Source organism: Uloborus diversus, chromosome 6 (assembly GCF_026930045.1).
Source record: "Uloborus diversus isolate 005 chromosome 6, Udiv.v.3.1, whole genome shotgun sequence".
In the NCBI taxonomy this organism is placed as follows: Eukaryota; Metazoa; Arthropoda; class Arachnida; order Araneae; family Uloboridae; genus Uloborus; species Uloborus diversus.
The window spans coordinates 6,068,560-6,081,186 of NC_072736.1; the positions used below are offsets into that span (position 1 = coordinate 6,068,560).

The 12,627-nt window shown below is 36.5% G+C and overlaps 1 protein-coding gene across 1 annotated transcript in view; it reads right to left on the reverse strand.

Moving 5' to 3' along the window:
- The window catches only part of LOC129224175 (uncharacterized), a 67,412-nt gene extending 55,862 nt beyond the window's left edge, over positions 1–11,550 (reverse strand). The window contains exon 1 of the mRNA XM_054858592.1: positions 11,281–11,550. Coding sequence (XP_054714567.1) covers positions 11,281–11,550 — 270 coding nt within the window. The remainder of the gene's footprint in view (positions 1–11,280) is intronic.
- Between the last annotated feature and the right edge of the window lie 1,077 nt (positions 11,551–12,627).

A 12,627-nucleotide genomic window follows, 5' to 3' on the forward strand; every position in this document is an offset into this window, starting at 1 on the left:
CATGAGTGTGTGGGTAGTTGTGTGTAGGTGTGTGTGTATGTGTTTGTGTATGTGAGTAGGCGTATGTATGTGTGTGTGTAGTTGTGTATGTATGCGCGTGTGTGTAGGACATGGATGCAACCTGGAGACGGTTTTCGCTAGAGGAGTAGCATCGTGAGGCGGCCGGTCGACGGTGGAGCTGCAGAGGGTGCTGGCGGGAAAATAAAATGATAGAACCCCAAAACAGTCAAGTGAGAACAATAAGCAATCGTGATTGATCAAAAATTAATTAACAATTTTTTGTAAGAAACAAATTTATTTTAGTTAATTTTAAGCGGAGAAGTAACTACAAAGTACATTACGAAAAACATCAAATTCATGTTTTATCCATGAGTTCGGCAGAAGATGCACTTTCATCTTCTGGATTTTAAAAATAAATTAAATAATTTAATTAGAGCAATATTAATATAATACTATTTCTAACATTATTTAAAAAAAAAAACATTTCTAACATTATTAAAAAAAAAAAAAAACTGTTAATTTGAAATAAGTGAAGTTATACTTATTTGAAGCAAAGGACAAATTTCAAAAATATTGTAATCAGAGAAATAAAACGCACGCTAAGTCTTATTTTTTGACCTGTAAAACAGAAAACGGTTTTGATTGCTTTCGACTGGCGAGCGCAACTGGATAACTTTCAACCTAGCACGCAAACATAGTTAAACACTGCGTACTTCAACATGATGTGACGGGAGCAGGGGCGTGAAGGGGGAGAAGGGACACCTGTTGGCCCGGGCCCGAGCTTGAAGGGGGCCCGATATTTTCAAAATGAGGGCTGAAATATCTAGGGACGTAAGGGTAAACAATATGGAGGGTGGCCCGAAAAAGTGATTTGTGACGGGCTCCAAAATTTCTGTGCACGCCCCTGGACGGGAGGGATGCCCAACTTTAACTCTTCTCCCCCCCCCCTTCTTCTCTTATTCGACCAGTATTTTCTCCACCAGTTGACAGCCAATTTCTACTTCGTATATAGATCAAGTAGTACGCATTCTAGCTTATATAACTGCCATGATTAAAACTTTGCCAGCAGATTTAGCATCAAGCCTGCTACAGCTTCTTTTGAAGTCAAATCTTAATATATAAAAATCAATGTCCTCTGATATAACATATATATATATACATATACAGTGGCTCCCAAAAGTGTTCGTACACCTTGAAATTTTCTAGTAAAACCAAAATAACGCAAAACTGAATTCGAATATGAAGTCCAATTTTTTTTTTCACATCATTCCTATGCCATTCTGAATAAAACCCAGCAGTTTTTTTTTCAAAATATTGCCAGATTTTATTTTTTAAATTTGTCAAAAAACGAAGAGACAGAGAAAAAATACGCCACAAAAGTCATCGTACACTGAAATATTTTCAAATAAATTCGTGATAAAAATTATCATATGTGGTTATTTTATTGTTTTTGCATTGTAATGACACTGTAAAGTCATTTGCCTTTAATTTTTTGTTTATTTACTCCCTAATACTCTGCTTATTATTTTAAAATGGCAGGTATGCGTAGAAAACAACAAACATGATTCGAAATTTGTTTTTTTTCCCTCACAGTAGCCATAAATTGGTTTGAAATGTCACTAAATTAGTTAATTTAGATCATTCCATAGTGAAGTGCTTAATAAAATGCTTTAAAGACAAGAATCTGATCGAAAACAAGGTAAGAAAAGGTCAACCGGCAAAGTTAACAAAGCGTGATCGGAGGTTTACAGTTAAAAAAATTATGAAAAATACACATTTAAGTGCTGAAAAAGTTTCTGCAGAATTGAATGAAACACTTTACTTTTAGTTTTCACGTAAAATTGTTCGCCAAGTTCTCTGATTATCTGGATTAAAGGGGATCTCTTCCCGCAGAAATTTTCTTGTTCCTGCGAAAAACAGTAAGCTTACACTTTCCGTCGTAAAATCAATGATAAATAAGCTCAAAACGTTTTGGAACAACGTCTTACTTATAGATGAAAATAAATTTAATATTTTGGGTTAAATTGTTGTATAATTGTCAAGAGAAGAAAAAATGAGGAATTTAATCTTAAAAACTGAGTTGGGATCAGTTAATACGGACGGTCAAGGTGTTTTAGTGTGAGGGTGCATAACAGCATCAGGACTTGGAAATTTGGAATTTTTTGATACAATAATAAATCATGCTGTTCATTTAAATATTTTAAAAAATAATTTAAAACTATTAGCCCAAAATTTGGTAATCGTAAACAACTTTGTTTTTTTATCAAGATAACGATAAGAAGCACACGTTTGATTTTGGTGCCTCAAAAATTGTCCTTAAGCTTCGAAATATCTCCTCAATCGCTAGATTTAAACTTAATGGAACATATTTGGAGATATCTGGTAGCTAGATTACGAAAATACACCATTGAAACGAAAAGCGAACTAGAAACAGTAAGACTCGAAGTGCGGCTGAACACTTACTCAGAAATTGCGCAAAAAAAGAAAGAAAAAACAATGAAATCTATTCCCAGATGTTTAAAAGCTGTTGTTGATACTGCATGATATTCTACTAAATAATAACTTTGTAAAAAGTTATATTATTTACCAATGTTTTGACATTTTTGACATTTTTTCAAAGTGTACGAAGACTTTTGTGAGATAAAATTTCCGGAACTTTTTGGTTTTTGATTTTTAAAAAATTATGTTTTAATGTTTTATTAAAAAGTTTCACGTAGTTTTGTTAAAAATAGAACATAGATCTTATAATAAAATACCTATTCCGAAATATTAATTCTAACCAATGGATAATGGCCAATTTCATTGAAAGTCGTAGGTGTACGAACACTTTTGGGAGCCACTGTATATCAACGCACAACCAATACCGCTGAAGCCTCAGACTTGAAATTTGGCAGGCATGTCCACATGATTACGAAAGTATCCACTAAGAAAGGATTTTTCGAAATATCAATTAATTCAGGAGAAATTAATTAAAACCCCTTAATTTCTGTGAAATTAAAACCTGTCATTGAAATTTAAATCCCTTATTTTCGGAGGCTTTCCTCCATTCAAATCATTATTCAGTACTTCATCTCAACTCCCCATGTCTAGGAGACCGCCTAGTACTTACAGACTTGAAATTTGATACAAAATTAATTCGGACTCCGGTGGTTTGTACTTCGGAGCGTTATTTTGAAATCTCGATTTTTTTTTTTGGAAATTAATTTTTAAAGTTAAAATGTTACACAAATTGTAAGGGGAGAAAGATTTCTCGCACCCCTTGACACTTTATTTCATTTGAAAGAACTTATTTTTTCTGAACAAGATGAAATTTATTCACTAAGTTACCGCTCTATAGCCAGAGTTAAGGCAGAAATACATGAAATACACCGCCAGCTCGGTCATTCCAGCCGAGGACTGCAGTTTCGTGCTTATTAGCACTCATCAGCCCGGCATAGGAAGTGATTGAGCTGGAGGTGGAAAACCTCTTAAGGAAGCCAAGAGTGCCAAACAAATTGGTAGCTAATATGGAATTAGCTCTGACCAGACGAGGTTCGGTTCACGAACCACTGCTTCGGTCACTCGTCTGGTCAGAGCTAATTCCACATTAGCTACCAGTTTGTTTGGCACCCTTGGCCTCCTCAAGAGGTTTTCCATCTCCGGCTCAGTCGCTTTCCTATGCCGGGCTGATGAGTGCTAATAAGCACGAAACTGCAGTCCTAGGCTGGAATGACCGAGCTGGCTGTGTATTTCAGGATGAAGTTTGTTTCAATTTTCTCGATGAATTAGAACAGGAGAGAAATGGTTTCTACGTTAGCGAAAGTCCTAGGCTAAACTCCATTCGAGCGCGGCGCTAAAGAGCAAAATGATGACTCTTTAATTTTGACTTGACTTGAATGACTTTTCAAACGTAGAAAACGGCCGTTTTGCTATGCTCAGGAGTCGTTTAGCATCAATAACCGTGAAGTTAGATACAAGTTAGTTCGGACCCTTGGTGAGAGCTGCTATTAGAAGCGTTTTTTTTTAAATTTAAATATTTTTTGTGGCTATTTAAATCAATTTCGTTTCTTCGGGTGGCTGCGAAATTTTCGTATTTTTTTAATTCTAATGAACTTAAAAAAAAAAATTTTATTCCTAGAGGAGGAGGGTGAGATTTTCATTTTGTTCAAATCATGATGCACATTTTAATATGATTTTTTCTAGCAGGCGATTTAAATCTTCGGGAGTTGGTGAGCGTCAGCGAGAAGGGAGCGGAGGTACCTAGTAAACTAAAAACAGAAAGAACTGCAAAGTTAACCGTAAGTAACCTAAGGGGTAATGTAGCGCTAATTTTGGCAGAACGATAACAAAACGATCAAAACGAAAATAAGTTTCACAAGCGCAACGACTTAGTTTGTCGAAGAAATTATTCCCAGCCGCATAAGTCAATTGTGAAAGCTGGCTCCGTGTCAAAATATTGCACGCCAAGTCGAAACGCTAAGAAATAAAAATCCTCATCATTTTTTTCCTTCCTTCGCTCAACATGCAATACCTCATCTAATTCTAACAAGGCGGCAGCACGTAAAACAATTACTTTCCGAAACCGAAAGTCGGGGGAAATCCTGCCACCTGGTGAGCAAAAAGTGCGTGATTTGATTTGTCGCAATCGAAGCAGTATTGTCTGTGACGTAAAACTGAGTTCTTAATCTCCGATTTTTTTTTCGACAAACAAAAAATCTCTTTTCTAGTCACGTTGGGTGTTATAAAAGCGACCGCCAAAAGGAGGTGTGTGTAAAGGACACAACGGTGTGATTCGGAACTCGAGGAATGTTTGTTTCCGCGTTGGAAAACCCCCGTTTTATGTTTCGATTAAGTATTCGATAATTAGGTTTCATAATGGAAACATTTTATTCAAGACTCACTTTGACGTCACTGGGACAGATATAAAATATCATTGTGGAGAGGTTATATGGTCAATGTGCACGCAAAAAGTATTTTTAGATACAGAGTTTGAAAAACAATTTTTTCCTCCATAAAAAAACAAACAAACCAAGGAGTAGTTTTAATTTAGTTGTTTTCTATAACCACGTGCAGAGTTTTCCGTTGGACGATAGTTCTATGGGGAAATATATGTGTATGCCAAACAGAGGAGACCAAGTACAGATTATACAGGGCAGGGGTGCGTACGTGGGGGGGGAGGGGGCATTGCGCAGACTGCGCCATTGAAAATTTTAGGGAAGGGGGTGTTTTGAGGGGTATTTTTCCTTTTTTGGGGGGAGGACTCTAGCTTTTTGAGGGGGGAGGGCGTCTTCGTGATATAGTACATCGGCTTTAACTATACAGTGCATATGCACCAAGAAGTGAGCCTCTTGCAAAGAAGCAACCGAGCTATACTTATTCACTCGACGTTAAATCTCGGTTATCACAAATTTGCCATTTCAACTGCGCTTGCGCGCGGACTTTGCTGATTTCAAAACTCTTGCTCAAACTAATGAAAAACATTTAAATTTGTTAATATGCGATGAGAACAGATAAAAATTCGAAATTACAAAGCTTTCTTTGATTTAGTTCTTACGCCTCGGTAAAGATTGAGTTTTGCGTCTTAATTATTATCGATTTCGGAGTCTGATTTTTCTATCAAACAAAAGCCTTTTCAGGGCCAAATTTTTAACCTCAGAAGAGCGTATCGATTTGCAGCATCACTTCCAATACAAAGCCGAACCCTCAACCTAAATACAAATGTATAATACTAAGCTGTTTACGCCTAACGTAAAATATCCGCAAAAGACGGATATTTGTAATATTCCGATCATTTTTGAAGTACATAACGTGTTTTACGTTTACGTTAAATAAATATTTCCAAACCAATAAATATTGAAGTGTCATTTTTCTCTTTTCTTTATAAAGATTATCAGTTATTCATATCCATAGTTTCATATAATGTATCCCGATATCGCTGTGAAAATATTCTAATCGCATTCAGTAATTCGTTGGGACTCTAGCACAGCCTAAATATAAACAAGCAACACGAAATCTTAAAACAGAAAGCCCAAAAAGCAAAGTCTGTGCGCAAGCGCAGTTGAAATGGCAAATTTGTGATGACCGGGATTTAACATCTAGTTACTTACTCATTCGACATAATTAAGAGGAGGAACATATCTTTTTTCACTTGTGAGTTATTCATAAGAACTTTTTTTTTTGTGAACATAAGTTCATTTTTATGGTTTTTAGTTCAGCTGTCGTATAGGGTGTTTAAATGATTATATCATACGTGTTAAAAAAGATACTAGGCGTATTAACGTAAAAACATTGTTTGGGTCAAACTGATTCATTGTGTTTGGGTCAGATTGTTACGGCATAGGCACAATTCAACACATTACCGCTTAAATGTTTCTTATTTTTCCAGAAATGCTTAGCAAATGATTAAAAGCTCAAGGAAAGAAAAATTCCTCTTAAAATATTTGAGAGAGCGTATTACGGAGAAGATTGCCATACTTATACTTGTATTAAGTGTAAATCAGATTTACTTTTATCATCTAAATAGGATAAACGCCGAGCATTTCATAGAAATCGTCTTTAAACACGACTCTTGCTCAGCATAATAGCTTTCTCATTCGTGCATCCACTTGACCCATGTTGGGTTCAGGGGTTCTAAAACGTTTCCAGTTCACGGCACCCTTTTAAGAATTAAAATTCTCTCACATCACTCTTGGGCCATTCCACGAAAAAGCAACATTTCGTCCCGCATGTGACAGGTCCACAGGGTGTTCGTTTTAACCTGCAAGGCCTTTGTTTTCGCAACTGTTATCCTTAGATCTATACTTCCGATTGCAAAAATGTTCAAAATCAGATGCAGAGTCAAGACGTTGAAAGTTTGAAGTAAAAATAAAAATAAGTCAAAAAATACAAAATTTAACTTTTTATACAGGCCCTAGGTCCCCCAACTAATATTTAGAGAAATAACTTCCATTGAAAACTATTACTGACACAAAACATTTCACATTTGTGAGACCAAAACTCAAGAAGATATTCCAGTACAAAGTCTTAAGGGACCATACAGAAGATGAGATTGGAACTTATCGTCCTTTCAGAAGAAAGACAGGTCGCCAAAATAAGAAAAAACAAGGTAATAGTTTCTATCGCTGTTAAAAAATAAATGCAAATGTTATGCAGTGATAGAAAAAAACACACTACAAAACCTCGAACAATTTGAAAAACCACACTCTATGCACACATATAATTTTAAACACTTGTTAACCGCTATATTTTCCTTCAAAAGGTGTTATTGACGGCGAGTGTAAAGTGGTGTAAGTCACAAAACGCTGCGTGTCATATCTCGGTGATTATTGGTCAAACTAATTTCAAACTTTTTGTGTTGGAATTATTTTTCAATGGCGATTGTTTCCCTAAACATAAGTTAGGGGACCTGGGGCCCGTAAAAAAAGTTAAATTTTGTATTTTTTGACTCATTTTAATTTTTCCTTCAAACTTTCAATATCTTAACTTTACATCTCATTTTGAACATTTTTGCAAATGGAAGCATACATTTAGGACTAACGGTTGCGAAAATAAATGTCTTGCAAGATAAAACGGAACGTCCCGCATATTTCTTGTCAAAAAGTGTAATAAGAGATTTTTTTTTTGCTTAAGAAATGACACGTGTATGTGTGGTTTCTTAGGTAAAAAATCTTTGTTACATTTTTAAAGCACTAATTTTAGCTTAAAATATAGTGTTGTCAGGTGTGAGACAAAATATCTGATTCCCTGTGTAATGGCAGAGTACTTGTATCTTTTTGAAATTATGACTAGAAAGTAATTAGTAGGAAATCAAAGTACATATGTAATAGATTTTCAGCAACAGAATCGAAGCTTATGTTGCTAGAATCAAGAACTCTGAAGCAGATGTCAGAAAGTGTCTCACACTCGGCAGGTAAAGTTCATTAAAGAAATACCAGTTAAAAAATAACTTTGGAAAAAAATTTTTGCTTAGCAAATCACACGAGTCAAGTATTTTCACTTGGCCATCAAACTTCTCAACTGCCGGCCCTTATTAATTTGTGTAAAGATGAAATTATAAGGAAAATTTACTCCAAGCTATCCCACACGTGACCGTGGAATCACCCTCTCGCTAATCTCTGAATTATGTATGTTATACTACATATATTGATACCATGAATATTTCGCGCCCAGTGGCGCAACCAGAAAGAAGTTTTAGGAAAGACGCTTAAAAAATTATGATCTGATAGAGGTGACCGGGGGTCTTCCCCCGGAAAGAATCTAGAAATTGTAGTTCTAAAACCGCAGTTTTAAACGGTCTCTGGTGTTGTTAGGGGGGGGGGGTGGAGGTTCGGGGAGCCCCTATGCTGTAGTTTTTAGAAATTGATGTCTTAAAAACGCGATTATTGGCCAAATTTTTTGACGTTGATGTAAAGCATGCAATTAAGGGACTGTCTTCGATAATTTTTTTGAAAAATAGATCAAAATCGATTCCCTCTTCTCACAATTTTTCAAAATTGAAGTACCATAACTGTAGATAACCTAGCAACTGTAGATAAACGTTGATATCATGCTTAGGGGCAGTAACTTACTACTAAATATGCTTTGCCTTCAATTTACGAGGTGAACTGCACCATGCTGCAGATACTCGCTGGTGAGATAAATTTACTTCATCTACTAGTTTCTTGGCGCTCTCAGTTATGACATCTGCCTCCAGCTCGGTTATTCACTATTTCAGACTTATGAGCTCTAAAAAGAACGAAATTGCAGTCATTGGATGTGATAACCGGGCTGTCTGGTATGTTGAATGTAATCTGGAGTTTGGTTGGTTAATATCTAGCACTTTTTATAAATTTTCTACTCACTATCAAGAATGAACATGCTCATCAATTTCGGCCAAGTGAGGTTCATGAGGAAGCGTATCACAGTAACAAAATTTGAATTATAACTTAATTGCTACATTAATATCGCCAACTCCACAGCGCCACCTATTGAAATCAGAAGAAGATGGAATTTAGCATTGTATCCACGAAATGGCGAATTTGTCCTCATGGAACAGAATTTACGGAGGAGAAACAGAACTGTATAACATAACTGTGGGGCTTCCATGGCTCTGTGGGAAGGGCGGCAAATAGAGGGGTCAAGAAAGGCAGTTCACCCCCAAATTTTTTGAGCAGAATGATAGAAAATGGGTGAATTCAATTTATGCAAATCGAAAATCAATGTTCATTTTTAAAATCTCGTTGGTTTTCAGTAACTATTTGATGATACTCGACACATTCCCAGACAAGAGCAAGTGTTTTCCGTTGTTAGGATGATGACTTAGAAATTCATGAAGCATTTTCCAACCTTTCAAGAACGGAAAAAACTGATGGGGAACCCTGGTTAATTTCAGCTAAAAGACAAAAGTTCCTCATATAGGCTAAATATTTCATACATGTATGCCTAGTGTAAGGATGGTATGTCCAATATGAAAGACCTGTATATGTGGTGTAGCTGCATGGTATTTCACAAGAAAATGCCTTGATATTAACTTCCTTTTACAAGAAAGGAAGTATTGTATTCACAAAAAATTTTTCACTCAAAAATAGACCTTAATTTCCATTTTGCTCACCCCCGAATGAATGTTGAGTTTTTTTTCGACTCGACCATACGCGGATATGTGTCTAAGAACGTATAGAGAAGCGAAATATCCATTTTGACGATTCCCGAGTTGGTTACAACGAGTTTTCTCGTGACTCTGTATGTACGTATGTATGTATGTGCGTATGTATGTCGCATAACTCAAGAACGTAAGTGTTGAAATTTGATACGTAGACTCCTAGTGGGGTCTAACTGAGCACCTCCCCTTTTGGTTGCGTTCGGGTGTTTTAAGGGGGTCTTTTGTCTCCTTTTCGGGGGGAAATCATTGTTAACTTCGATGTAAACTCAAGTGGTGTTACAATTTGGTGGACACTTGGAGCTATATCGCCAGTCTTTTGGTCGCCAAGTTTTGTCGCCAACTTGGCGACACATTTGGCGATTTTTTTTTAAAAATTCTGGTTTCAATTTGGCTACTGTTGGTGATGTTTAGAGAGTAGACTATTAAATCACATTAAAATTACCAATAATGGGAAAATGACATTAAATTGGAGTAAAAGGAAGTCATGTGAGGCACACATCAGCTCGTTTACATTTACTTTTAGGCTCATATTTTAAGTATATGTTTATTTAATAGATGTTCGTCAATTTCTTCTGCTAGAAGCATGTTTCAGGTATTGAATGCAATACCATGTTTCTTAGAAACTTCTTAAAAATACATACTGTTATTGAAAAGAGAAAAAAAAAGCACATCAACAAATACCTTTCTGGGGCTCTATAACTATGCAATCTTGGAGTGACGCAAGATGGTCTTCAGTAGTTAAAACCATAAAAACCTTTCTCTATACATGAAATACACCGCCATCTCAGTCATTCCAGCCGAGGACTGCAGTTTCGTGCTTATTAGCACCTGGAATAGGAGGTGACTGAGCTGGAGGTGGAAAACCTCTTAAGGAAACCAAGAGTGCCAAACAAACTGATAGCTAATATAGAATTAGCACTGACCAGACGAGTGACCGAAGCAATGGTTCGGTTCAACTCGAAAATTGAAGGCAAGGCATGGTATTTTCAGTAAGTTACTGAAACTACCTTTACTTATTTAACTTACTGAAAATACCTTTCTCTATAATTTCAAATCAGTGATTTGACAACTGGAAGAGTTGTTGCAAAATTTTTCAAATTCCGATTTTCTTGTGCTCTCCTGTATAAATAAAATAAGAAAGACCAACCTCTTGAGGAAAAGCATCCAATATTTCCTTTGTATTCGGTAGCTAGGGACAAGTCAACAATAAAAACAGAACTGTATGGTGTGGTTCTGATAAGTAGAGCTATGTCCTTGGCAATGTTTACTGCTTCTTTGGGAGTGCAAGGAAAAAGAGCGCGTTATTGGTGCATATTTCAGTTGGAAGATTTTTCCCAAAAAACTACGAAAGTAACTCAACTCAAGTCAGTTCTAATTATACTTCCCTATCACCTTAAGAAGAGGTAAACATTGTCAAGGTCATGGCTAAACTTATCAGAGCCAAATTATACCTATTCTTTCCCATTTGAGCAATATGAAACTTTTTCTCAGCAAATGGATGACATATTTACCGTATTACCCCGCAGCATCCGGCATGCCGAAAAAAAGCAAGGTTGACCAACATGCCGGGAAATTCAAATTTTGCGGCATGCCGGATAAAGCGAGGGTAATACGGCAATATGATTCTTGGAAACTAATACGGATGACAGATCGAAATTGCTCACCCTTCTGAGGATAGTCCCGGCAGTATCTTTGAGTAACACAGCTTTGGCTTTGAGTTCGTCTAGGATCATCTGTCTCTGGTCTCGTTGCTGTTGCTCGCTGCCTGTTGTGATCGATGAAGTATCTAGCTGGCTGGCATCGACCAGGGAGCATGGATTGCGCAGTTTCTCCGAGAACTCCATTTCTTCCACTCTCTGGGCGGTGTGGGCGGGAATGGGCGTGGCTTCGGCGGGTGTCAGGACGTTGTTGGACAAGCGGCTGACGGTGCACATCATAAATAAGAAAAGAACTGGTGGAGGGCGGGTTAAGGAGTTATCTGTGAAAGATTAGGAAATTAATGATGAGAATAAAATGCCAAGTCGTAACAAATATACATTGCGAAAAAGAAGGAGTGCGCTTAAAATAGGGTGTGTCATGAGAGAATTCAACCAGCTCCCAAATATTTGAGCTGCTTCTCTTGCACGAAAATACAGTAACATTTCAAAAAATTCAAGAGTTATCCAATAGGTTTGAAATGTCACCAAATATCACAGAACATGAAACCAGTTTAGCAATATCTCGTCAAGTTCTCGCCATGCCCATAAACCTCCATGTTAACCGCTGGCTAGGTAGGAAAAATAACTTACAAGTAAAGCTTCAAGGAATAGTACATTTTTGACTGAACATTGATGGAGAAAATGCCAAATTTATCAAAATAACAAGGAACTAAGCACATAAAAACATAGATTGAAACATTTATTCACGAATTTTTTCCAGCTATATCTTATATTGTTCAAATAAAATTATCTTCAAAGTTCAGTTTTTTTCCTCGTAAATTAAGGTTTCCTTTTGATAGTGCCTTAACTATTTTTTCTGATTACTTCAATTTGCCGAAAAACAAACAAAAATCATTTTCACTACGCGTAAATATATTTTGTGCGAAACGAACAACAGAAAATGCATACATAAATTATTCAATTAATAAAATTACATTAAGCTGGTAGTACTTGCTTGCTGCAGAACCTCACTAAACGGCAATAGTATACCAGAAAAAAAAAAAAAAAAACTGCGCGGAGCAGCTTTGAACCAAATTGAATGATGCGGGAGCTCTTCCCGCCACCAAGCATTTACAAATTTAAGAATAAGATCAAAAATTCTCAAACACACAAGTCTCCCCAGAAAATAATCCTCATAGATATAATAGCGAATGATCGAGTAACGCTGACGTCATCAACAATGAAGCTCGAGCCACGTCATGATAATTTGATAATATTTTTTGGTAATGTTTGACATGCAGGGAAAGGCTTTATTTTGACAAGGCTGAACTGGATCCAGTCACGTAACTGCTTTTTTGGTAAAACTTTGTCTTT